General features: G+C 40.5%; 1 protein-coding gene across 3 annotated transcripts in view; it reads left to right on the forward strand.

Moving 5' to 3' along the window:
• Positions 1-26,864, forward strand: part of ufl1 (UFM1-specific ligase 1) — a 44,158-nt gene that overhangs the window by 8,378 nt on the left and 8,916 nt on the right. For all 3 annotated transcript variants that reach the window (XM_041188231.1, XM_041188233.1, XM_041188230.1), the window contains exons 5-14: positions 939-1,053; positions 4,317-4,447; positions 5,481-5,539; positions 8,786-8,932; positions 10,640-10,815; positions 11,789-11,968; positions 15,939-16,062; positions 18,298-18,414; positions 20,457-20,577; positions 24,564-24,730. In XM_041188231.1, coding sequence (XP_041044165.1) covers positions 939-1,053; positions 4,317-4,447; positions 5,481-5,539; positions 8,786-8,932; positions 10,640-10,815; positions 11,789-11,968; positions 15,939-16,062; positions 18,298-18,414; positions 20,457-20,577; positions 24,564-24,730 — 1,337 coding nt within the window. The remainder of the gene's footprint in view (positions 1-938; positions 1,054-4,316; positions 4,448-5,480; positions 5,540-8,785; positions 8,933-10,639; positions 10,816-11,788; positions 11,969-15,938; positions 16,063-18,297; positions 18,415-20,456; positions 20,578-24,563; positions 24,731-26,864) is intronic.

Raw genomic sequence — 26,864 nt, forward strand, 5'->3', positions numbered from 1 at the left:
AAATTAGGCAAGGTGTAAAATAGGTAGTGCGTTCACTACAGGTCGAATATCCTTTATCTGTAAATCCGAAAACCAAGCTCATCCAAAAACTCATCAGCCTTTAGCACGGGAAACCTAGTTATTTGTCTGCACTGTTGACCATGCGATTTTTTGTGGTGAACATGTCAAAAAGAAACTTATTATTCAGTGACACTTTTCTAGCCATTTTATTTACTTTACCCTCAGCCTAGGCTATTGTAATGTAAGTTTATATGCGGTCTCTGAAAAAAATTATCTGAAATACGAAACACAATCGGCTTTCAGAGAAAAATTCTCTTTTTATTTGTTTGTGGGATGGGGGCATCGCTGGTTAGGCCAGCAATTATTGCCCATCCCTAATTGTCCTTGAGAACTGATTGGAGTCACATGTAGGCCAGACCAGGTAAGGATGGCAGATTTCCTCCCCTGAAGGACATTAGCGAATCAGATGGGTTTTTAGAGCAAACAGTCACCATTAGACTTTTAATTCCAGATTTTTTACTGAATTCAAATTTCACCATCTGCTGTGGTGGGATTCGAGTCCAGGTTCCCGGAGCGTTACCCTGGGTGTCTCAATTACCAATCTGGTGACAATACCATTATACCACTATGCCACCACCTCCCCTGCGTTGACCTGTATCACTTATATATCAATAATAAAGCTAAAATACCCCAATAAATGTTTTTTCTCCAACCTTTTACCCCAATAAATTAAACATTATGAACAAACAGAGCCAAGGAAAACTGGCAAGGATTTAATAACAACAATGCAGTTATCACAGTATTTTGAAAATTTTAGTTTTGCAGTAATTCTACAAATCTGTGCTTGTCTTAAGAACATGTTTATCTGCAGTTAAATGAGTATTTTAAATAAGCTCCAAAAATAATGACCAGATGTAGTATTGCTTTTCCTTAATCAGAACCTACCTGGATCAGATGGCTGAAGAGGTAAATGACCGACTGCAGGAAGCTGGGCAGGTGACTGTAGCAGAGCTTTGTAAGTTGTATGACCTTCCAGCTGACTTTCTAACAGCGGTGAGTAAATACCATCCCATTGCAATTAAAATATTTGGTCTAGCTGATGTACAGGAGTAAGGATCTGAGCCAACCAGTAAAAGCTTTACTGATAATTTCTGGTGATTTTTTAAATACCTTTGATTTCCCAAATAATAAAACGAGCATTGTGTGTTACTGAGATCACTAGCTTTGAGCAGCCAGTTATAAAAGGAATATTGTAACGAGATCAGAAGCCTTAATAAGTTGGAATTCTTATATGTGTAGTTGAAAATTAAGAGATGAAGGGCTTGTTAACGAACAATATTAAGAACTGCTGGTGCTGGATAGCCTGCACTCTGGCCCTTCTGGGTTCCTTTTAGGTCATATGCTGTGTACCCAAAGTGCTGTACACATAAAAGATGCTCAGTGTATACAAGAGATGCTAAATGACAAAAGATCAAGGTCCAACAAGCTTTTTCTTCTATCGTTCGGATAGTAATATGAAATATGTTTAAATGAGCTGACTGAAAATTTTAGTGAGGTGAATTTAACTCAGTCCAGTGAAGTATGCACAGCACCTGATAACTAGTGATCCTACAGCTACTGCACTGAGACTGCAATCTTCCCCCAACACCTCCCCACCCCTGACCTCAGGATAAAAGAAAATCCATAAGTTTTGAAAATCTGAAATATAACTCGAAAAAAAAATTGGTAGCAAGTTTGTCAGCTTTTGAAAGATAGGTAAGCCATTGTTTCAGGACTAATTTTATTAGTTCTGAGGAAAGGCTGCATCCAAAACATGAAATACTCTCCACTTTCCTGAGTGAATGCAGCTCCAACAACTTGTGAAACTCAACATCATCCAGGACAAAGCAGTATGCTTGATTGGCACCCGATCCAACTACTTAAATATTCACTCCCTGCATCCCCGACACAGTAGCATTAGTGTGTACTACCTGCAAGATGCACAGCAGGAACTCACCGAGGCTCCTTTGACAACAATTTCTAAACACATAATCTGTACCACACAGAACAAGGGCTACAGACGCAGGCAAATGCCATCACCTGTTAAGCTTTCACCCCCCAAGTTTTTTTCTATTTGTTCATGGGATGTGAGTGTCGCTGGCTAGGCCTGTCCCTATTTGCCCTTGGGAAGGTGATGGTGAGCTGCCTTCTTGAACCGCTGCAGTCCATGTGGTGTAGGTATACACTCACAGTGCTGATAGGGAGGAGTTCCAAGGTTTTGACCCAGTGACAGTGAAGGAACGATGGTATATTTCCAAGTCAGGATGGTGAGTGGCTTGGACAGGAACTTACAAGTGGCGGTGTTCCCATGTGTCTGCAGCCCTTGTCTTTCTAGATAGTAGCGGTTGTGTGTTTGGAAAGTACTGTCTAAGGAGCCTTGATGAGTTCCTGCAGTGTATCTTGTAGATGGTACACACTGCTGCTACTGTGCATCCGTGGTGGAGGGAGTGAATGTTTGTGGATGGGGTGCCAATCAAGCAAGCTGCTTTGTCCTGGATGGTGTCAAGCTTCTGAGTGTCATTGGAGTTGCACACATCCAAGCAAGTGGAGAGTATTCCATCGCACTCCTGACTTGTGCTTCGTGGATGGTGAACAGGCTTTGGAGAGTCAGGAGGTGAGTTACTTGTTGCAGGCTCTTGTAGTCACAATATTTATATGGCTAGTTTAGTTCAGTTTCTGGTCAGTGGTAACCCCCAGAATGTGAATTCAGCATTGATAATGCCATTGAATGTCAAGGGACTATGGTTAGATTCTCTCTTGTTGGAGATGGTCAGTGCCTGGCACTTGTGTGGCATGAATGTTACTTGCAACTTGTTAGCCCAAACCTGGATATTTTCCAAATCTCGTTGCATTTGGACATAAACTGCTTCAGTATCCGAGGAATCGAGAATGGTGCTGAACATTGTGCAATCATCAGCGAACATCCCCACTTCTGACTTTATGATGGAAGGATGGTTATTAATGAAGCAGCTGAAAATGGCTGGGCCTTGGACACTACCCTGAGGAACTCCTGCAGTGATGTCCTGGAACTGAGATGACTGACCTCCACCAACCACAACTGTCTCCCTTTGTGTTCAGTATGACTCCAACCAGTGGGGAGTTTTCCCCCTGATTCCCATTGATTCCAGTTTTACTAGGGCTCCTTGATGCCACACTCTCTCAAATGCTGCCTTGATGTCAAGCACAGTCACTCAGTTACGCAACATCCTGACTTGTAACTGTATCACCGTTCCTTCACTGTTGCTGGATCAAAATCTTGAACCCCCTGGCCTACCCTCGGCCACATCCTGACCAGCACCTTTGGTGTAACTATGCCATGTGGACTGCAATGGTTCGGAAAGATGGGCCCACACCACCTTTTTTAACAGCAATTATGGACGTTGGCCTAGCCAGTGGCACTAGTGGCCCAAAAAGAATTTTTTTTTAAAAAAGAGCTATTACCTGTCAAACGTCAACTCGTTATGGACCGCTGGTCCTGCCCCTAAGAATATACGCTTGCAGCCTTTTGCCAGCTGCTGTTGGCTATGCTGCTGAAGCTTGATGTCTCAGGCTATTGTGGACCATAATTTATCTTCAACAACTGTTTCATTCTGGACAACACGCACCTCTGCTTCTGATAACAAATGTTTCTGCCCTAAAGGCGGAGTTTCCAGCCACTTAAAAGCCTCAAAAGAACTTGATAAACCGCTCCCTCTGAGAAGTGCCTGATGGACTATGGGGCAGTGGACCACATCCTTAGGCCTGGTGGAGAAACCAGAGAGAGAAAGGAAGGCAACAAGCGAGTTGTGTGTGACAGAGAAGTGGAAATTGGAAAAAAAACAGGGAGATGAATTATTTGAGGAAGATGATGGCAGAGATACAGATGAAAGTGAAATGAGGCCTGAGAGTACTGAGACTAGTGACAGATGGGAGCTAAGATAGAGATGCATGAAGAGACAAATCCAGGCAGAGATATCAGTAACTAGCAGCACTTGGGTATCAAAGAGATTGGAGAAAGTCATGTTGGCTTAAGAGCAATAGAATTTTATAACCTTAACAGGGCGTTCAGACAAACTTTAGGGAGTTTGCATTATAATATTTCTGGCCTTATGAAATGACACATCCTTTAGCAATAGCAATGAACCAATAGCAGAGCCATGCCAGATAAATGGCTAAATCATAGCTAAATTGGTCTCTTTTCAAAATACATTCAACAGATATTTTGAAAAATCCTGCCTTTTTGTAAAATCTGAATTGTTTCTGTGCATCCTTAGCATTTTTCTATTTAAATTTAAAAGGTATTGTCACAGCGCTTGGGCAGAATTATAAACGGACAGATGGACACCTATGACCGAGGAGTCATCTTTACTGATGCTTTTGTTGCCCAACATAAGGCACGGATTCGTGGGCTTTTCAGTGCAATAACCAGGTATGATTCAAGCCATTATACTTTCTTATTCATCCAATTAAGGAGAAAAGTGAATGAACTCGTGTTCAAGTTAATACTTGCAGTAAAGACTGTATAGTGAACTAACATAGCTGCAATGTGTCCATTCTAATTACTATTACTAAAACATTTTATATGAATGTGATAAACCCTGCTCTTAATTTGAATACCAGTAATGCCTGCTTTATTGTCGTGCTCGAAGTCTCTTTTTAGTAGATGGCTATTCACTTTAGATCTGTCATTTTGTATTATCAGCTGCATTTGTCAACTTGCGTTGCTCATTCTGTTTTTTTTCTCCAACACTATTCAGGATGAATTCTAAGTTATCAGTATAATCAGAGAATGCACAGTGCTGAGTTTATTTTGTAGCGATTGTGTTAGAGTGAATTCCTGTTGCTTCTTTTGTTGGTCTAGTGAACGAGTGGTAAAAGGAATCTACTGTGTGCTAGAAATGAACAGCTCAGTCTTTCAGCCTTTTCAGATTATCAATCAGATTACTCCTAAGGGGAGGTCTCTAACATTTCTACACCCATTGCATTGTTAGTTCTAACAATAATTCAAGTAAGCTTTTAAAATTGTTTTTTCCCTATAATTTTTAAAATATTCATTCATGGGATGTCACGTCACTGGCTGGGCCAGCATTTATTGCCCATCCCTAATTGCCCTTGAGAATGAATGTTCTGCATTAGTCATTTGGAGGAGACCTATTTTTACCGATAACGTAATTGCCTTCTTTGAAATCCAAAAGGACATTTATTGGGAGTGTCGCTTCAAGGCCATTTTGGTCTATTTTTCTTCATTCTTTTATAATTACTTATCTAATCAGTGAATTGATATTTCTGTAACTTTGGTATTAACAAGTGTTTTGATTTGGAAAGCCATAGTAGTTTATTAATCACAGTTTTTAGGGATGAATATGTTGAGCTTGAAATTAGAGGGAAGTGTGTTTCCATGTGTGTTGCACTTGAAATGTAGTACATTTTAAAATGGGATTTTTAATGTTCTTTTTCAACAGGCCAACACCAATAAGCTCTTTGATAACTCAGTATAAATTTCAGGAACATCTTCTTTACTGTAAGTTGGCAATGGAATTACACTGTTACAAAGAGAGAGAATTAGTATTGACACACAGTTAAGTAGGCAAAACTTATTTATATGCAGAAGTGACATTGTAGCATAAGGCATGAAGTAACACTGTTCAATTAAGAACGTTACATCTCAAGTTTAATAGCCTTTCTAAAAATGTTCGCAGTGAAATCGTTTTATTTAGTTGCCTATATAAAGGGAAATAAACACAATATGGGAGACACTATAAATAGTATTTTGATAAAATACAGTCACTGCATTGTTTTGGTATTGAGCTCAGGTTCCAAGTTTTGACTCTAATAAACTGTAGGCCATTTGAGTTTGAACAATTTTGAACTACCTCCCAGGACAAGTATGTCACACAAACCTGATTTTGGATTTGGCATTGAACATCGTAACAAAAATAAATTTCACAGTGGTATAATGAAGAGATACTGCTGAAACTAAAGCCTTGAAGTATATTGCTTTGCTAAGTAAATGTTTCTCTGTCCTCAAGTATTGTCTCCCTCTCTTTCAAAACTGTCATTCCCACCTTCCTGCCTATTTTTCAAAAAATCCCTCAACCTTCTGACCTTTCTGCAGCCGTTAACATGGTCAGCTACACTATCCTCCTCTGATGTGTCTCTTCCAATGTCCAGCTCACTGGAACGAACGAATATGATTCCACCCTTACCTACCTGATCATAGCCAGAGGATCTCTACCAATGACTTCTCTTCCACATTGACACCAACACTTCATGAATTCCCCAAGGATCCATCTTTGGCTGCCTCCTTTTATTTATTAACATGCTGCCCCCTTCACTACGTGATCCCCCTTTCCATCTCCTGTCTGGACCCTCCCACTACCTCTGTGTTGTCACCATTTGCACAACATCCTGTTTTGGATGAGCTGCAGTTTCCTCCATTTAAATGTTGGGAAGATCAAGTCATCATAAACCTCTTACCCTTGCCACTGATTCTTCCTCTTCTTCTCAACAATTGTTTCAGGCTGGAACAGACTTTTCACAGCCCCAGCATTCAGTGTGGTCTTGAAGCTGAGCTTCTGAACCCATATCCTCTGCATCATAAAAACTGCCTATTTTCACCTCCATAACATTGCTTGCCACCGCTCCTGTCTCAGCCGATTCATTGCTGAAACCTTCACCCATTCCTTTGTCACTCCTTGGCTCAACTATTGCAATACAGAAGCAAAATATTGCGGATGCTGGAAATCTGAAGTAACAAAAAAAAGAAAATGCAGTTCTAAGGAAGGGTCATTGACCTGAAGTGATAATTCTGCTTCTCTCCACAGGTCCACCCTATTACCTCATGCCTGTTCTAGTCTGCATTGGCTGCTGTTTCCTCCAACTTCTAATTCTCATGTTTAAATTCCTTCTTAACTTTCCTCCCTATCTCCTCCAACCCTAAACTCTGCCCTCGGGCGGTCTGCTTCTCCTGTGCATGCACCCTCCCCTTGCCACCTAGGCCCCAGTCTCAGAATTTTCCTGCTTAAGCCCCTTCACCCTCCCTTTAAATCCCTTCATGGCTTTGTCGCTCCCTATCTCTGTAACCTCCTCACCCCCTGTCCCCAAGGAGTTCATCATTCCCCTGTATCTTGTCTTTGGGTGTTTACTTTACCCTTCACCCTGCCCTTAGCTGTCTGAGCCCCACATTCGCCTTTTCTCCTTTAAAACCCTTTTTAAATTCCACCCCTTTGATCAAACTGGATCTCTCCCTCTTAATGTTGCCTCCTTTGGTTCAGCATTCATGTATCCTGGATTGCAGCTCTTTGAAGCACCTTGTTATATTTTCCTGTGTTAAGAGGCAGATACCCTCACACAAGAGCTTAACTTTATTGTAAGTTCTTTAGTGTAAGTTCTTAATTTTGATGAATTAAAGAGAACCAAAACATTATTGTTGCGGTCGGATCAATTGCTACAGTACCTGGTTTTGTCATTAGAGGGAGCTCTGATCTGCTAGAAACCCAGATGTACACTAGTTGCCTCATGTAAATACACAGAGTCAAGTTGAGTAGCATCACCGTAGTGCATTTAATCTGAATAATGTTAGGGTTATGTTGTGCTTTGCAGGTTAGTGCTGAAAATGATAATTTTGTGCCAATGGAGCAATGTGCTGTTTCTTAGCGTTTGAAATCTCACTCTTGCTAAACCCGTACAATCAAAAATTGTTCATATAACTTTCATTTTATTTACTCATTGGCAATAGCAATAATTGTTAAAGTGCAGTTACTTCAAGGAATTTTGTGCTTCCTTTGCTAACCAGTTAAAAAAAATTCAGCTCCAGCAATGATTCTGGCAGATGTGACTGAAGTATGTTTAAACAATTTTAAAATGAATTTTGAAACTTTTATTAATGGTCACCTTGTCTTGTCTCCTACTTTCTCCTTAGCGATCCTCTCCTATACTTTTCACATTTTTGTTTTGTATTGCATGTTTATCTAGGACAAGTAATGCAATGCTGAGAGCCCATAGCTCTGATGTTTAACAAGTACCAACCTTAAATTATGGGACACTGACATGTGCACATTGGTATGCTTGTCTGATACTTTAGCCCAAAGTGTCTATGCCACTGACCCAGTGGGCCCACCACCTGCTACGGTTACAGTTCCTTATGACTTTTACATAAGTTAGGGATCTGCCTCGGCATCCAGCTGGAGTGCCAAGGCAGTATTTTTCAACTCTCAGTGCTCAGGAACAATGTAAAATAAATGATATTTTGTTTGCTGGGTGACTCAGTAGGGGTATCCATCCCTACTGAACCTTGCCTCTTTGACCTCCCGATGCCACTTTTTCAAAGGAACCATGCATCACGTTTTCAAGAGGGGAAAAAAACTGGTGGCAGTGTAGGGGCAGCCAGTCTCTATCATTCTAGTTCCTGACAGAAAGGTGTTCAGGGCAAAAAATTCCCCCATAACCTCTGGGATAGTGGTGCCAGGACCGAAGGCAGTTGGTGCTGGCCTTGTGCTGGAATTTCTGCTTGACCTTCCTTGTTGAATGGAGTCTCTGTCCCCCTTTTGCTGTACGTCTGGCATTGACTAGGTGCCAGATTCAAGCGGATATCAAGAAAGGGGGAGTCCATGTCACCGACCTTGATGGGAAGTTTTCTTCCGAGGTCAGTTGACCACGAAATCCAGGCCATAACTTTTGGTAGAGCTTTTCATTCCTAAGGCTGAAATCATAAAATATTTGAGCATTTCTTACAATCACTGTCTGCATGGGTTATTATTTTTTGCAGCTTTTCTTGAAGAGTTTATAACCAGTGGCCGTTTGAATGGAGCAGTGATTGGCGGCAGACAGGATAAGGCTGTTTATATTCCTGACATCTATTCGAGAACACAAAATAACTGGGTGGATTCTTTTTTCAAACAAAACGGCTATTTGGGTAACTATTCTTAACATTTGTTGTCACAATTATTAAAAAAAACTTTATTGAATTTAAGATCTTGACGTTATTGATGATCATTTCATGATATATCATTGAAGGGCACGTTCAGATCAACTTAGAGGGTCGTCCGTGTGTGGAATTCTCTTCCCCAGAGAGCAGTGGAGGCTGAGTCATTGAATATATTCAAGAGAGAGTTTGATAGATTTTTGATCGACAAGGCGGGGTCAAGAGTTTTGGGATGCAGGCAGGAAAATGAAGTTGAGGCCCCAGCCAAGTCAGCCATGATCTTGTCAAATAGTGGAGCAGGCTGAAGGGGGCCAAATGGTCTACACCATTCTTGTGTTCTTGTTATTGCAATATCAGTTTGCACTGTCATCTTTTCATGACCTGTTTATCTGCCTGGAAATACCTCTCAGCTACTTAATCTCATTTTGAAAGTTGAATTTCCTTTCTTTATCTCTACCTCCTGAAGTGTGATACTTCATTTTTTTCTATAGTGAACGGCATGGGCCACCTATTTTCCCACCCTCTTAACATACCTGTGTCTTATTCATTCTTTCAGTTTTCACCGCAGTTTGCTTCAGGCTGTCAACCTAGAGGTTGACATCTAAGCAATTGTTTTCCAGGGATTTATAACGCTTCAGAGGCAACTTGAATAAGAATGGGCTTTTTATTGTGAATTGTTTAGTTTTCATGAGTTTCAAGTGTTCCAAATGTTATTTTTAATTGACAAATTTTCAAGTAGAAGAAAAATTCAAGCTAACAGCTTAAACCGACAGCAGATTAGCTTAGTAATTTGACTGACTGCTTCCTATTATTTGCTAGTTTGTGCTTGGTTCTGATTGAACAATTTTTTGCATTTTCATCCACCTTTGGCAGTTATCAACTGAACTGCTTTCGATTTATACATGTATAAAAATACATGCATACAAAAATCAGATATGTATAAATCTATCAGATATTTGATCATTAATTTAACAGTTAAGCCTTCCTTTCCATCGATTATTACATTTTATCATTGTGGCATGAGATGATGGATTGGAACTCGACAGAAGGCTTGATTTTATAGATAGACATAGCCAGTTTATATCTCGTTACTGGGACTAATTTTTGATTTTGATATTGCTGGCTGCTATATCAGCGATGTACTGAAATGAATATAGCTTTTGAACGGACATTGATGAGAATGAAATTACTATGCTTGTAGCATTTCATATTGGGCTCATGTAGTTTCAGTTTGCTCCATTTTTCAATTTGAAATGAAAAGCAAAAGAGAACTGTTCCAGGTTGTGAGACAAAAGTGACCAGTGGAAATCCTGTTGTTAAGTTTGTCTTTGTTCTATAACATGGGATATGGGGAACCAGAAACTTGACTAATAAATTCATTCATTTGGCACTGAATAGGCCAGTGTCTTTAAAGCCAAACTATAATCAATGTTGGCACACGCTTAACTACTGCCAAGTGAGTTTTATTGATTTACGTTTTTCAGGAATTATATTGCTAAACTTGATACGCTTTTTGGATGAAATCACTTGTGCACATTTATGAAGCAAATCATTGTCACTGTGTGAGGATGATATAGTAGCCTTTCTACATTCATGTAATAAAATCAGGAATTATCAATAATTTTTAGAGGGTAGATAGCATTTGGATAGAATACTGTTCTTTTAAGGAAATTGTCTTTTTTTTCTCCTTTGTTCTAGAATTTGACACTTTGTACAGACTGGGAATCCCAGACCCTATGAATTACATAAAGAAGCGATACAAATCCGCATCGATAACCACCTTGAAGGCTGTTTGTGTTGGACGTACAATTGTAGATCAGGTGGAAGCTTCAGTAGAGGAGGCTATCCGATCAGGCACCTGGGTGGATATACAGGTACTATTTTTTCAGGCACACTCCCATTAAGCAAGGTCTCAAATTTATGGCCGCACAATGAAGGAGGAAAGTTCATTTTACAGAAGAATAGGTGTTATACACTGACAACATATTGAGCTGTAAGACTCTATTCATCAACAGATTCATGCTGGGAAAATAACTATCAGTGGATGCCAAATATTTGTTGTGTTTTGATAAGGTATTTACTCTTTGGTCATAAAATGAAATTGGAACACTATTAGTAATTTTATGAATTTGTGCTCCCAGTATGAAGTGTGCATCAATACTTGAGCTGCTGCTCCCTTACCACCCGACCCTCGAGCATTTTTCGAAATCATCCCTACTGTGTTGTGTGTGGCAAGAAAGAATGATAATGCGTGTATTGTTCTTGGGTAAAACCAGAATAGCCCTTGTTCAAGAAAGCTACTGTACATAGTTGCATTTGTAACGTAAATGCTGTGGTTTTGTTGAAAAATGTCAAAATGAATGTTAATTTTAATTTAAAAAGGTATTAGCATAATTTAATTGAGAGCCTGACCCATGTGGATAATGAGAAGAACTGAGATGATTTATAATAATGAGCAGTTTCTAATTTTAAATTTTCACTTAAGGAGGATTTACCGTCTGTGGATGGTCATATATTTATTGTTACTAACTACTTTCCACAAGGTAATACCTGTCTTCCTTGCCCCTGCCCAGTAAAACATTATTTTGTGATATAGTCAGGATGTTTTTTCAGTCAGTTTATTTAAGGCCAATAACATTTTTCAGTTCTGGTGTAACTGCCATAAGAAAACATGGGCTAACTCCAATGTTAGGAATTTGCAACTCGCATAAATGTGGTTGCAGCAAAAGCAGGAAAATGTCCGATTAAGCTTAAAGTTTACTGACTACTTCTGCAGTAGGAATTGTACAATTCTTGATATCTGATGAGGCCAGCCAACATGACTTGAATATTTTGCCTTGTGCACAGCCCCTGTTGCCCAGTTCATTCTCTGTGGAAGATGCCTCCATTTTGCTCCAGCAAATGATGAGGACAATGCAAAACCATTCTGCTTCCAGGATTTTTGGGGACACTATCATAGTCAGTGAGCAGTTCATTGGCAGCTGTGCATCTCTCTTTGAGCAGATGATGCAACACAAGGCTGAAAAGGTAAGCCTTTATTCAGATCCTATTCACCTTTGCAGCAGTAGGAGGAAAGCCAATGATGAAAGATATTTTATAACTAAAAATTAGCACAGTAAACTTAAAGATTGATATAATTGTGGTTCCGTTTTCTAACAGCGACTTGTTGAACATAACTTCAAGCCATATTTGTTGTTTTCAGCACCCTTTCCATTTCACATTTGGTGGCAGAGTCTTTTAAGCTGTCTTGTTTGAGTCTGACGTTTCCTCCCTGAACCCATCTTTCTCAGTTCCCCTCTCCCTGCCTCTAACAGCCTCTTTAAGACCATAGTTTTTCACATTTTTGTTCAGGTATCTAAATCCTTTCCTGTTTGCCATCTGTTTTCTTCTAAAGCACCTCAGGAGGTTTGCCATAGTAAAGGCACTAAGTAAATACAGGTAAATGTTGCTTACTGCCAGAGATTAAAGCACCGATGTTCATGTAGAATTATGCTGTCACTGTGGCATGTCATCTATACTGGGCTGACGATTGTGGGAGCTTCTACTGGTGAGTGCAATCATAGAATCATTACAGCCCAGGAGATGACCTTTTGGTCCATTGTGTCTGCGCTGGCTCTCTGTCAGAGCAACTTACGAAATTCCACACCCTTTCCTTCTCCCCGTAGCCTTCCTCCTTTACAGATAACAATCCAATTCCTTTTTAAATGCCTTGATCGAAGCTGCCTCCACCACACTCTCAGGCAATACATTCCAGATCTTAATCATTCACTGCGTGATAGAAGTTTTTCCTTGGGTAGCCATTGCTTCTTTTGCCGATTTACCTTAAATCTCTGCCCTCTGGTTCTCCATCCTTCCAACAATGCGATGATTTTTTTCCCCTTTTCTACCCAGACTCCTCATGATTTGAATGCCTCTCTTCTCAACCTTTTCTTCTCCACAGAAAACAGTTCCAACTTCTCCATTCTATCTACATAACTGAAACTCCTCATCTCAGAACCACAGTTGTGAATCTTTTCTGCAATCTCTCTAATGCCTTCACATCTTTTCTAAAGTATGGCACCAAGAACTGAGCTGAATGTAATACTCCAGTTGAGGCTGAACCATTGTTCTGTAAAAGTTTAACATAACCACCTTGCTGTTATACACCATGCTCCAATTAATAAAGGCTAGGATACAGTATGCTTTATTAACTGTGCTCTCAACCTGTCCTACCACCTTCAATGATTTATGCATATTAACACCCAGGTCACTCTGCTCCTGCATTCCCTTTAGAGTTGTACCCTTTACTTTATACTGTCTCTCTGCTCTCTCCCTAATAAAATGAATCACTTCACACTTCTCTGCGTTCAATTTCATCTGCCACTTGTCTGCCTATTCCACCGTCCTGTCCATGCCCTTTTGAAGTTCTACGTTATCTTCCCTACAGTTCACAATGCTTCCAAGTTTCGTATCATCTGCAAATTTTGAAATTGTGCCCTGTACACCAAGGTCTAGGTCACTAATATATATCAAGGAGAGCAAGTGTCCCACCACCAATTTGTGGGGCCCTCCACTACAAACGTTCCTTCAGTCCGATAAACCACTACTGTTTCCTGTCACTCAACCAATTTTGTATCCATGTTGCTACTGCCCTTCAGAAAGTGGCCTAGGAATTTGTTGCCGCCATTTTACAAGGGTGAAATAGGCCTGAAACATCCAAAACGCACGTTTTAGAAGTACACTGTCTACAATGTGCATAAAATTGAAGTATAATTGTTCAGGGATTAAGTCTGAAACAGTTTTTTTTATTCATTCTTTCATGGGATGCGGGTGTCGCTGGCAAGGCTGGCAATTGTTGTACATCCCTAATTGACCTTGAACTAAATGACTTGCTAGGGCATTTCAGAGGGCAGCTAAGAGTCAACCACATTGCTAAGAGTCTGGAGCCACATGTGGGCCAGACCAGGTAAGGATGGCAGATTTCCTTCCCTAAAGGACATTCGTGGACAGGATGGGTTTTTACGGCAATCGACAATGATTTCATGGTCATCATTACTGAAACTTGCTTTTAAATCTAGATTATTTTCTTCTTTATTAATTGAATTAACTTCCCTCAGCTGCCAAGATGAGAGTTGAATCCTTGTCCCAGAGCAACATTAGTCTGAACCTTTGGATTACTAGCCCAGTAACATTACCAATGCTTCTCCCTTTTAAACCCTTTGCACATGCAAGTTGGGATGGGGCGTGCTGATCTCTATTTTGGGCGCTCTTTCTGGAATTGAGCTGCAATGAATTTAGTCAGTGCTGGACCTGCTGTGTTTAGCATAACCAGGTTTGCATGCAGCCTAACCAGAATCCCTCAAAGGAACGTTTGTGGGCTGCCATTAGAAGGTAATTTTAAAGAGGTACTTTCCTGAATAAGGTGCTGGGAGAAGTAGGAGTGATCCTCCTGTCCTGAAGACTGTTACCGGTCCTTGCTTGGCCCCTCTTCCCACTGCACCCCACACACCCACACACCCACACACCCACACACCCACACACCCACACACCCACACACACACACACACACACACACACACCACCCCCCCACCCCACCACCACCCCCCAGACCTAATTGCTAAATCAGGAGACTAGATATTTGCGATTTTTCTCTAACAAAGGAAGTGTCTTGTAACCATCCTCGTTTGCACAGGTCACTTCAATCTATAGAACATAATTCAAGAAATACTCCTGGATCAGTCTAATATTCCTGATGTTTGAAATAAAACCCTATGCCCTTTCTTCACTGTAAAATAATTGGCCTTGCATTCTGAACTGACTCACTCAGACATTTTCAGTGCTAAGGGATGGGGTTTAATGTTGTTCTTTCTAATTCATTCATGGGATGCTGGTGTCGTTGGCTAGGCCAGCATTAATTGCCTATCCCTAATTGCCCTTAAGGTGGTGGTGGTGAGCTGCTGCCTTGACCCGCTGCAGTCCCTGTGGTGTAGGTACACCCACATCGCTGTTAGGGAGGGAGCTCCAGGATATTGACCCAGCGACAGAGAAGGAACAGCGATATATTTCCAAGTCAGGATGGTGAGAGACTTGGAGGAGAACTTCCAGGTTTGGTGTTCCCGCTGTCTTCTACCACTGAGTCTCTGGTTCCCATTTGCGTTTTGAAGATTGGGCTGCTAGGAGCAGCGAGAAAACATTGTATTTCCTTAAATACTACAATGATAGTTGATCTGCTCAGGATTCCAACTAACACAAATTTATAAATGGGAATTGAGTTTGAAACCATTTCAGCTCAATCTGGTTTATTTTACTAATATGTTGATATATACAAAGACTAACCCCGTTTTGTAAAGATAGGATTTAAAGCTTTTGAATATGTAATTAATTTGTTGAAAGACTTACGTCGGCACAGTTGATCCACGATTGTTCCTACTCTGAAATATTCCATACCAACAGAGCAGTTCTAAATTCTTCAGCACATGCACCTCCAACCCCCAGCCCCCCACCCCATTTTTTAGACTCATGTTTACTAAAAATTGGATTGATGAATTAAAACGTTTTTGTAAGTAGATCATAAAAAAATTTGAACAGTGTAATAAAAATCCAGACTGCCAAAGTGTAAAGACTGTTTGCTCCCTACCCTCCCTCCACCCCAAAAAGCATACCTAAGTGAGCAGATTCCTTCGATTAAAATATGCCACTTGTCTCCGTTGCCAGCAGAATCTAAGTCACACCTCCCTTGTGGAGCCTTTCTCTTTGTTTACATTTAATGAAATTCTAGTCACCTGCATTCTGAAGAAATTAAAGATTAGATCTTTCAGGTGACTGGTTTTAACTCCATTGTGTGCCATTTGACATTGTTCTGTTTTCTTTTATTTTTGCTGCATGGAATTTGCTTGTCTTGACTATTGGGTTTGTACATTCTTTGCGTAGAATCACTAAACAGCCAACTTTGTTTTTTTTTAATTTGCGCTGTGTTCACATATTGTATTTACCCATTGCCAGTTTGCCTTTTTCTTAGGAGGTACAGAACAACCATGCCCATGTGTTGACAGAGGAGGACCTGAAGCAGGCTGCAATTATTGCTGAAAGTATGATTTCAGTTAAAAAGGACAAGCGAGAGGACAAGAAGAAGAAAGCATCAGGTGGGTTTATAAATAACTGCTTGCAAATATGCTCCTGTATGTCCTTTTACTGACTTTTGTTAGCAGCTTTTAAAGTCCAGATAGATTCCAAAATATTGAAAACCTTTAACATTTTCCCCAGAGATATTTAAGTACTGGTGTTACCTTGTTTTTTTAATCAGTACCTAGTTATTGCTTTGTTCTCAGACTTTTAAAATGGCTTTTAAAAATGTGATTTTCCAGCAGCGGTGAATCAGACAACCTCTCCCTTCAGACTTCCGTTGTCAGCATCAAATGTTCTTAGTTGAGTATTAGTATAAGCCCCTCGACACTGCTGCAACCAGATCCTGCAGTCAGAGTAATAATGAGGCTAGCCTTGTTCACTGTTATTTATAAATAAATGATACAGCAACTTCAAGTGAGGGGCAGGTAAACGCCTGAACTCAAAAATCCTAAAATTGCTATCAGAGTTGAGCTAGCTTCACAAGATAAGCATCTTGCTGTCTGCCCCATCATTGAAACACGGTGAATATTGCTAAGCTGCGGTTCGTTCTTATCCACCACGCAACTACGCCACAGAAGGTTAAGTCGAGATGTTTCAAGTTTAAGCAGGCTTTTACCATTGTAAATGTTCATTACTCACTCAACCTCTCTAACACTAAAAATTAAGTTGCTAATGTGAAATCTATTTCCTTCAGGCTTTGATTTCTGTTAGAGCTTTTACAAATGTAAAATTTGAAATTAATTAAGAAAAATTTTTTTTTCTTTTGTCTTTTTTCTTAATCCAATCTCTCCTCTTTCTCTCTCTGTACCTGATTTTAACATTGAAATCACCCACTCTAAATTACATTTCCCTCATGGTGGAAGATGCTCCTTTCTTTTTCTTACTGCGCCATTATTAGCTCCCACTTCAATGTGCTACACAAAAATTAAAAATCTAAACGTACAAGGGCAAGTGTAACTAACGATAGACATAGTTAGATCAAATCAAATCATGTTCCTTAAACTAATCCTCAGAAGAGGACTTCTTCGAAACTGAACCAGTGTGGCACCTTTGTTACACATCATTGGCTGTCCATCCCCCCGATGAGATTTCTACTTTGTGTCAGATTGAGGGCAGTGTTGCAACATGGACTGATGGAGTGTTGCGTGAGAATTGAGACACTCAAACTTATACAGTACATTATCCATTAATTAACAGAGCAAGGACTTGCCTGGTGAAATGATGGTTTGCTAACCTACTACAATATCCGACACTCTGATTTTATTAATTTATTTGTGAATTTTACTGCTACATAAGTAGTTACAACAAAATTACTGCTACTTCCTTGCATTAGCATTGCATGGTTTAAAAAGAAAGTCCTAAGCTTTATCTCTAAAAACAGTGAGCAGTGGCTGCTAGCACTTTGGTCCTTACAAAAATCTCTCTGCCTGGATATTCGTTCACCGCTTGCCCCACCCAAGCTGCTGCAATGGTATAGCGACCCTTATCACCAATTCACGCCTTGGCCTCTTGCCCCTACTCCTTTGGCACCTCCTCCCCTGAAAAGTATCTTGCTTTGCTGTCTACTTCCTGCCCAAGATCCACCTTCCATACCTTCACAGCCTCTACCCTGAGTAACTCCTCATCCTTGGTGATTTCAACTTCTACCTCATCTCCCCTTGTCCCCCTCCTCCTTTGGATTCAATGCCCTGCTCTCCTTGCATAGAAACTTTCCTACCTATATTCACAGCCACCCCTCAACCATCCTATTTCCTCCTCCTCCTCTACTCTGACAGTCTCGGTCACTGACAAGACAATCTCTATCCACTTGTATCCTTCACCATCTATATCCTCCTACCCCTTCCACCCCTATTTCTTTATTTGTCAAGCCAGGTTACTTACAAAGGCACTTTCAAGCTTCTAACCTTTGGCCCTCTATTTGACATCGTGGTCCCTTTGCCCCACCATCAGTGACTGTTAACTTCAAATGTCTAGGTGGCATGCTGTAGAACTTCCCTCCTTAAACTTCTCTGCTTCTCCTCTCACTTTCACACTCTCTTTAAAACCTATCACTTCCACAGGGTTTTTGTCCACTTCCCATAATTCTTCTCCCTTTGGCTCAGCATCCATTTTAAAAAAAATTATAGCTCTGACTGCCTTGAGATACTTTTCTATGATAAAGATGCTATATAAATGCAAGTCTTTTTAACGGCGAGAGTTGAGTTCATCTTAGGTGCAGATTCAGTGCCTGTGTTTTGACCTTTCTCCATTAGATGGCACTGGAAGTATCCGAGCAGGAGGTGGTGGTAATGCTCGAGAAATCAAGACCAAAAAAACGAAGAAGAAGGGAAAGAGAGATGAGGATAGTGACGAAGAGACATCAGCTACAAGTATGTCGTGAGAAAACGGAGGTTAACTATTGATCATTTTACTTTGACATTTGATCTAGCAAAGGAATACATTCACTGATTTGGTTGCTCACTTAACCTTGTTTACTAAGGTTAAACAGGTATAATTTATTAAATCTGTTGAAATTTTAAAGAAGTCAATATTGAAGATTATTGATGTATAATTGTCAGTTTTCTGTTCGGTAACAATAGAAACGTAAATTAAAATTGTTCAGGAATGTGGTGGGATACTCCCCGCTTGGCTGGATGAGTGCAGCTCCCACAACACTCAAGAAGCTTGACATTGTTCAGGACAAAGCAACCCGCTTGATTGGCACCACATCCACAAACATTCACTCCCTCCCCCACCAACATACATTAGCAGCAGTGTGCACCATCTACAAGATGCACTGCAAGAATTCACCAAGGCTCCTTAGACAGCACCTTCCAAACCACGACCACTACTAGCTAGAAGGACAAGAGCAGCAGATAGTTGGGAGCACCACCACCTGGAAATTCCCCCCAAGTCGCTCACCACCCTAACTTGGAAATATATCATCATTCCTTTACTGTCGCTGGGTCAAAATCCAGGAATTCCCTTCCAAATAGCACTGTGGGTGTACCTACACCATATGGACTGCAGCGGTTCAAAAAGGCAGCTCACCACAACCTTCTCAAGGGCAACCAGAGATATGCAATAAATGCTGGCCCAGCCAGCAAAGCCCACATCCCTTGAATGAATTTTTTTTTAAAGTTATATTCCTAGGTCATGAATTTCCATCTAGGTGGATGATAGTGATTTTACTGCTGTATCTTGCCACTTATATACAAACAAACATACAAATTAGGAGCAGGAGTAAGCCATTCGGCCCCTCGAACCTGCTCTGCCATTTGATAAGATGATGGCTGATCTGATTGTGGCCTCAACTCCACGGTGATCAGCTATCATTGTTCCAAAACCTGTTTTCTTCAAGTTGCCTTTCTGTTACTGGCTGCCATCGAATCAATCCACTGCCACAGAAAACATTCGAGAGCCTTGAAAAACTCCTATTGCATGTCTCCTGATTAATATTATTCGCTATTGAAGATTTTTTTTTGTCAAAATTGGAAAACCCTGTTGTTATTTTAGTGAATCTTCACAGTACTTGTACCTTACTTTAATATATCTCAAATAATTTGAAGGTTATAACTGCACAATACTTCACTCTTTGGCCAAGCCAGTATCTTACAGAAAATCAATGTAACTTTTTTTTTCAAATGCGGTTGTGAATGAAAACCAGAATCCCATTTGCTATTTTTTTTAAAACAACCTTTATTGGTTGCATTCCCACTTTTAAACATCTTTGTACTGGCATCACTCACTCAATCTGTACTTCCACTGTTAAGAATCTTAGTATTAAGCTGTAGTTTCACAGTCACTTTCCAAGAATGCACCATTTCCTGTTTCTCTGCATTGAACTATATTTGTCACCTGTATGCCCTTTCTACTAATGCATCTTTGCCCTCCTGAACCAGATGTGTTCTTTTTTTAACCATTTGCCGCCACCCCGCCCTCACCCCCACCAATTTGTAATCATCAGCAAACTTCAGTATCATTTCTTTTGTGTCTTTGTTCAAATTCAGTATGTGAACGAAAAATATTAATTCCCAACACTCCATATCTGGGGCCTTCAGTTATCTATCCTGTTAATCTGAAAACACCCATTCATCCCTGAGAACCATTTGAAAGTCAAGCTGGTAGTGTTTTAGTTATTAGTGGAAGTGAAACCTACTTCTAAATAACCTATTTACTGGCAGAAGTTGGCATTATCGTATAGTGGGCCAGTGTTTCTTCATATTTATAAATAAGATTGTTACTTTGATACTGGGGAAATATGTATCATTTGTATGTGCCTGGGGAGTGTGCTGTTATTGTGTTATAGCCCAAAGAAGAACAGTGTACCTGTAAACCTAAATTGCTGAGAGAAGGGAGCTGAAAGTACAACTGTCTTTAAGGAAATCAGAATCAAAGATGTTGCTGAGGCTTTGCTCTCTTCCTTTGTTAGGCAAACACAAACAAAAGGAGATGCTTTTCATGGCACAAGAAGAAATTGAAGGTATTTTGAGGAATCATCTTCAAGACTGTCCAGCGGAACTGATAAGTGAACTTGCAGAACATTTGACCAGGTAAAGTTAATCATGTAGCATCTTTCACAATCTCAGGATATCTCAAAGCATGCAAATAACTAAAGTAATTGTTGTAATATGGGGAAATGTGGCAGTTGATTTGCACACAGCATTTTCCCACAAACAGCAAGAGATAAATGGCCAAATAATCTTTTTTTTAAGTGGTATTGCTTGAAGAATAAATATTGACCAAGACACCGAAAGAACTCCTCTGCTGCTCTTCAAATAACACTTTTAACATTTATAACTCATCATTACTTGTAACATAAATGATCCACTGTGATTATAAGCATTTACCACAGAGATGCAGATTTAAACTGTTACAAGCTGAGGAAAAGTAGGTTATGCAATAGAATTGCCAACTGAAGGAGTTTAATTTTTAACATAATGAAATGCAAGATTTGTTTCCAGTTTATAGCAACATATTTGGTGGACAGTGCCAGATTGTTGTTTTTACTTAACTGGTTGATTGGCCCAAACAAATGTTTAGTGATGGCAAAAATTGTGAAGTGATATTTGAAGGTACGTGTCCCTAAGGACTCATGAAGACAGATGATCTTGCAATGAGGCACAAGGAGTTGACACTTCGACCCAATTCATCAGTCATTGTGTTCTCCTTCCCTGACCATATCTAGTGTACAAAATGTTTAATTGCATTAGGTTGGTTAGATATTTATTGAAATTTTCCTCCTTTGTTGAACTGATACAACGCAGTCTTGGTTGTACATGGAAATGCAGCAAAGAAATTGCTCCAAGGGTATCACGGGCCTTTACCGATAGTTTACTTGGGCGTGATGCTCCATACCAAATACTAGAATTTAAGTGAATCTCTCAATTCCAATGCCCTTTTTTTCTCCCTTTCACTTTTCCCTGTTAACTCCATCCGTATATCAGTGGATCTTCATTGATGGTGGTGTTCCTGCAATTGCATTTTCCGATAATTGCTGCTGTCATCCTGCAACCTGCGTTTGATTATATGAAGGTAAAAATGCTGCAGTTCATTGTAGCTGAGCGCTACTGTTTCTGACAGAAGGATTATTTGTATATGTTCTTTATCGACCAGTTTTATTTCTTAAAATTAAGGTAACCAGACCTTCCCTCCCCAAAATCCTTTTATTCTTAGCTATTCTGAGAAAAATAATTAAAGAATGTGTAACAGCAATGGGAGGCAACCCAAGGAAAAAATGGGGAGTGGAGACCAATTGGAAAACACCGAAAGCCTTCAGACCAGGCCAGAAATTAGAGAGATAATGTCAGTAAAACAGGGCGAGCCCACCAACCTCGAAGTGATTCAAAAGGTGAACATTAAAAAAACAGATTTGATTCCCAGTATTGGAGTCTGAAGAAGGGTTTCAACTCCAAATATCAACTCAGCTCCCTTCTCAAGGCAGATCCTGCATTTGCAGTATCCCATACTAGGGGATCCAGCTAAAATCTGAAGCAACTACAATGTTTGGGCTGGAGGGCTGTAGAAACTTTAAATAAAAATTCCGGTAATAATGGCTGATTCAGGTTTCAGACTACAACTTCCAATTTGCAGCTAGATCATGCTTTTGTTCTGCGTTTAAGGTGTACCATTTGGTATGGGATAGGCACACAATACCGCAGAGGTCTTTTTTTAATTGTTAATTGCAAGTATGCTAGCATGTGTTATTTGTAGCTCCTGCCTTCTTCTTTGGCTCAGCTATATCACTAATTTAACACAGGCCTCCCATCTAACCCGACCTTCCATCCGGTTTCCATTTCACCAGCTTGCTATCTTGAGCTCCCCAGCCCTGGGCGATATATTAATTTATATCTATAAAAAACACAAAAAAAAATCAAAGATGGAGATGGGAATCTTTACATCCTCATTCTACTCTGTTTGGAAATGACCAGCCTTTCCAGGAGGGGTAGCAAGAGGCTCAACTGATTTTTTAATAGTTGAACCTGAATAAGGCAATGACTGACTCCAGCCTAAAACAGAAAGGAAACAGAAGAAAGCCAGGTGGCCGAAGGCAAGTGCAGGAATGGAGATTCTGGAGCAAATCAGCAGTTCGTGAAATGGGATGGGAGTTCAAGACACGGGAGATCTGGCTTTACCTGTGGGCCTCAGAGCTTGTGCTCCTCCTCCCCCCCCCCCCCCCCCCCCCCCGCTTACACACACACACACACACACACACACAGCTTTAGCTTGAATTTACACCGTCTTGTTAGCGCAGTAAAACTCAAGAGCATTAATAAACAAAATTTGACACCGGGCCGTATTAGGAGATACGGCAACAGTCCAAAAAAAATGGTTTTAAGGAGCACCTGAAAGTGGGGGAGAGAGGTTTATGAAAGAAATTCCAGTGCTTAAGTGGGGGGGGGGGGCAGAGTGCGAGTCCGCAGTGCGATTTTAAAAAAATGAGAAATTTCAAGTGCAACTGTTGTCAACCTTGAGCCAATGTAGGTCAGAAAACACTGGTTATAAATGAAGGGCTCATTGTCGGGTTGTGGCTGCCAGTGCAGCAGCTGTGGCTCTCCACACTCTCTGGAGTTGATGTACGTTGGGGCCCGACTACTACAGTAGGATCTCGATTTGGCTGTAGGTATGTATGAGGCTTCCATCTGACTCCAGTAGTCATCTCATTATCCTGAAAAATCAGGGATTTTAAAATCATATCAGAGCAGGAAAAGGCTGGAGATTTCATTCCGTTTAACACCGCCCTCCCAACCTGGTTTGGTGGAAATTGGGGAGAATTTTCTGCCCGATATGGGGGGGCGCAGGGGGGTGGTGGCAGTTGGACGGGCACGGGCGGGTGCGCAGTCACATGAGCTGGGACATGTCAATGAACTTTAGTTAAAACTTTAATTCAATTTACAAACACTTCATGAAACCTCATCCCGCCTGTGCATGAAGTTTCATGATAAATGCAAAGGCCGCCAACCTTAAGGTTGGACAGGAAGTTCCGTTAAGTATTTCAATTACTATTTAAATGGCTTTGATAGGCCTTTAACAGACCGGCGGGTGCGCAGCCGACTCCGGTGCGTGCCTACTGAATTTAAAATCTGAATGACGTGAAGTGATGTTGGAACGCATGCCCGAGGTCACCGTGTCATTTTACATGTCAGCGCGTGGGCCCCGCTCCCGCTCGCCGACCCCAAGATTCTGGTCCAGGTGCAGTTGGCTGGTGCAGAGGAAGTTAGAATTCCCCCCTCAAAACATGATTTGGAAATTTGGTGGGTGCTAGTAAGCGTAAGTTATATGCTATACACCAGAATATTGGATTTAGATCATACATTATTTCAGAATGGACTAATTGCCTGTGACCTTTGAACTTGTGACCTGCAGCTGCTGCTCCTGCCTCACTGCTTATCCCCAGAACCCTTGCTCACAACAAAGGGTTCAGGAGAGGGAAGTGGCGAGCAGGAGCATTTGGGGAAAAAAAAACATGGATTATAACAGCCCCAGCCCTGCACCTTTGCATCATCAGCACCCGCACTTTCACAACCCTGGTTTTCCAGCATGGAATCGGATCTAGATCTTGAATGGGAATGCAGGTTCAGGAGAGGGAAGTGGTGAGAGGGGAGTCAGGGAGCAGGAAGTTCAGCACGAGGATGGGTTGGACATGGGGAGAGGCTTCATGTTAGAGGTCAGGAAGAAGTAGAGACCGCAAATGAAGGGATCAGGTAGGGGTAGGATCTGCAGCGACCAGGAGGATCAGAGAGTGGGAGGTGCGGGAGGCAAGATCAGGGATGAGCAGGAGGTACTGCAAATAGAAAATTACATTTAAAATAAAATTTAAAAGTATGAAAAAGTTATTTAATTTACTAATATAGGAATTTAGCAATGTAATGCTTTTCAACTTACGGGGTATAATGCTTTAATTTTCTTCTGAAAAGGAAAGTCCTACAGATCCTAACCCCAGTTTTAACATTGATTCTCTGGGAACTTATGTTTCACTTAAAAGGTGTATTACTCTTTGTAGAATGAGATTTATAAGGTTTTTTTTTTCTTTTAACAGACCTTTGAATAAAAGCTATCAAGAGGTATTGCATTCCGTGTTCTTGTCCACCGCCACCTCTGCCTCAGGAGCCAGTAGGAAAAAGACTGTAAAAGAGCTGCAGGAGGAGGTTTCGAACTTTCATAACAACATAAGATTGTTTGAGAAAGGAGCCAAACTCTTTCCAGGTAAAGACCACACTCTGTTAATCTGTGAAATGTGTTTCCAGCTGAGTTCCCTGGCAACACTGGGGCTTGCCTGATGGCGATTCTGTTGACGACTCATGTAATAAGCTAATGCTCATGTAATAAGCTAATGCTCATGTAATAAGCTAAAAGTTTAAACAGCTGTCCTGGTATGGTGCTGCATCAATACAGCATGAGTCTGTGAACATTGAATTATCTTCCTTCCACTGATCATTATGATGGTAAATTTGAGAATTGTGATGAATTCTGATGCAACCATGTCCAGTTTCCTGACTATCTGGAAAACCAGAATGTGGACTGAGTTTTGGGAGAAAATGATATGGGTTACATCTTTGGGAATGTAGGTCAGTGGAAGCCCATGGAACAACTTATTCATGTTTTAAATGGATTAAAAGTTTTAAATGGATTAAAAGTAAAATAAAAGAAGGAAAGATGATGGGGAAGCACAAGGCCCTTCTGCTCTTAAGTCAGTTGCACCATTCAATTAGATCATGTCTGATTTGTATCTCAGCTCCATTTATCCACCATTGCCCCCCCCATCCCCGAAACCATTTTTCTAACAAAAGTCAATCATTCTTAAAAATTTCAGTTGACCCAGTATACGTGACGTGGCTGTTGGGGCAAGATTTCCACTTTTCCTCGTGAAAAATTGCTTCATGATTTTTACTCCTATGTGGCTTTGCTCAAATTTTAAAGTTATGCACCCTTGTAATGGATTTCCCCACCAGAGAAAATATATTTGTTTTGTAACAGAGAGGGCAGGCTTTAAGAGGGTCTTAAAGGGGGAGAGAGGTTTAGGGAGAGAATTTCGGGGTTTATGGCTTATGCAGCTGAAGAAACGGCAGCCAATAGTGGGGCAGATAAAATATGGGAATACACTGAAGGCCAGAATTGGAAAAATGCACATTTACAGAACCATAGAATAGTACAGCATAAAAAGATATTATTCAGCCCATCACGTCTATATTGGCTCTGTCAAAGAGCAATTCAAGTTTTATAACGGGTTTAGCATTACTTCCTGGCTTTAGTACCTTATGTTTCCATTTATAAATCCCAGCATTCCAAACACTTAATTAACTGCTGTATTAACCTGTCCTGTCACCTTCAAAGATTTATGCACAAGCACTTCCCCTCACCCCCACCCCCAGTTCCTCTGATGTAATATTCCCTTGTTCCAAAGTTTGTTTGGTAATGCACCTCTGAAGGTCACTAGAATGTTCTCCTGCATTAAAGGTGCTATATAAATGCAAGTTGTTATTGTTTGCTCTTCCACAGATCTTAGTTTCTCTTCGCTAAGAAAATGGGGAGCATTAGCAAAGAATAACTAATATTAATTTGAGAGGAAACATGGATGAAAGGCAAAGCAACTTTTACGACTTTTTATTGCAGTTTATGGTATTTGTAATATAACATATAATATTAGAATACATCCTTGACAGCATAACATTTCAGTAATTTATGGGGACTTCTCATTGTCACAATGCATGTTGGAATCTCAATGGTCAATCCAGCAAGTATCAAATATTCCTGGATCTGCTAAGACTTTAAGGATTAAATATTGGGAAAAATAAAAATCTCATTGATTTTGTATATTTATTCATAGATTTTATCAGAATACTTCCTTTTTTCTAGTTGCTAGTTTTGTATTCTGTCAAAAACAATGTTGTCACTCTTTCCTTTCTCACAGCAGCAGAGATTCAGCAAAGTGTATTGGAAGCATTGCCTCTTTTGGTTTAACCTGTCTAGAGAGAGCATTGACTGTGGTACCATTTCCTGAATGTGTAACTTATACTTGGAGCTGTATAAGTATAGCTTATACTTATATATACAAAGATATATTACAAAAACGTCCCAGTCAGACAAGAGAGAAACTGCAAGACATCAGAGTGGGAATAAATGCTTGAACACAAATGGGCTATGAACTGGGGGAGGAGGCGACACCCAAAAAAATGGCATTGGCGGATAAGCCTGATCACGGACAGATCTGGAGTGGGAACAGTGTGATTGGCCTCAGCAGCTCCAGATAAGGGAAGGTGAAAATAAAATTGCCTGGGAATTTGTTCCTGATGATATCCAACAAACCGTGTTGACAATGTGACATGAATTAATGGAGACA

This window comes from Carcharodon carcharias, chromosome 5 (genome assembly GCF_017639515.1).
Source record: "Carcharodon carcharias isolate sCarCar2 chromosome 5, sCarCar2.pri, whole genome shotgun sequence".
Classification (NCBI taxonomy): Eukaryota; Metazoa; Chordata; class Chondrichthyes; order Lamniformes; family Lamnidae; genus Carcharodon; species Carcharodon carcharias.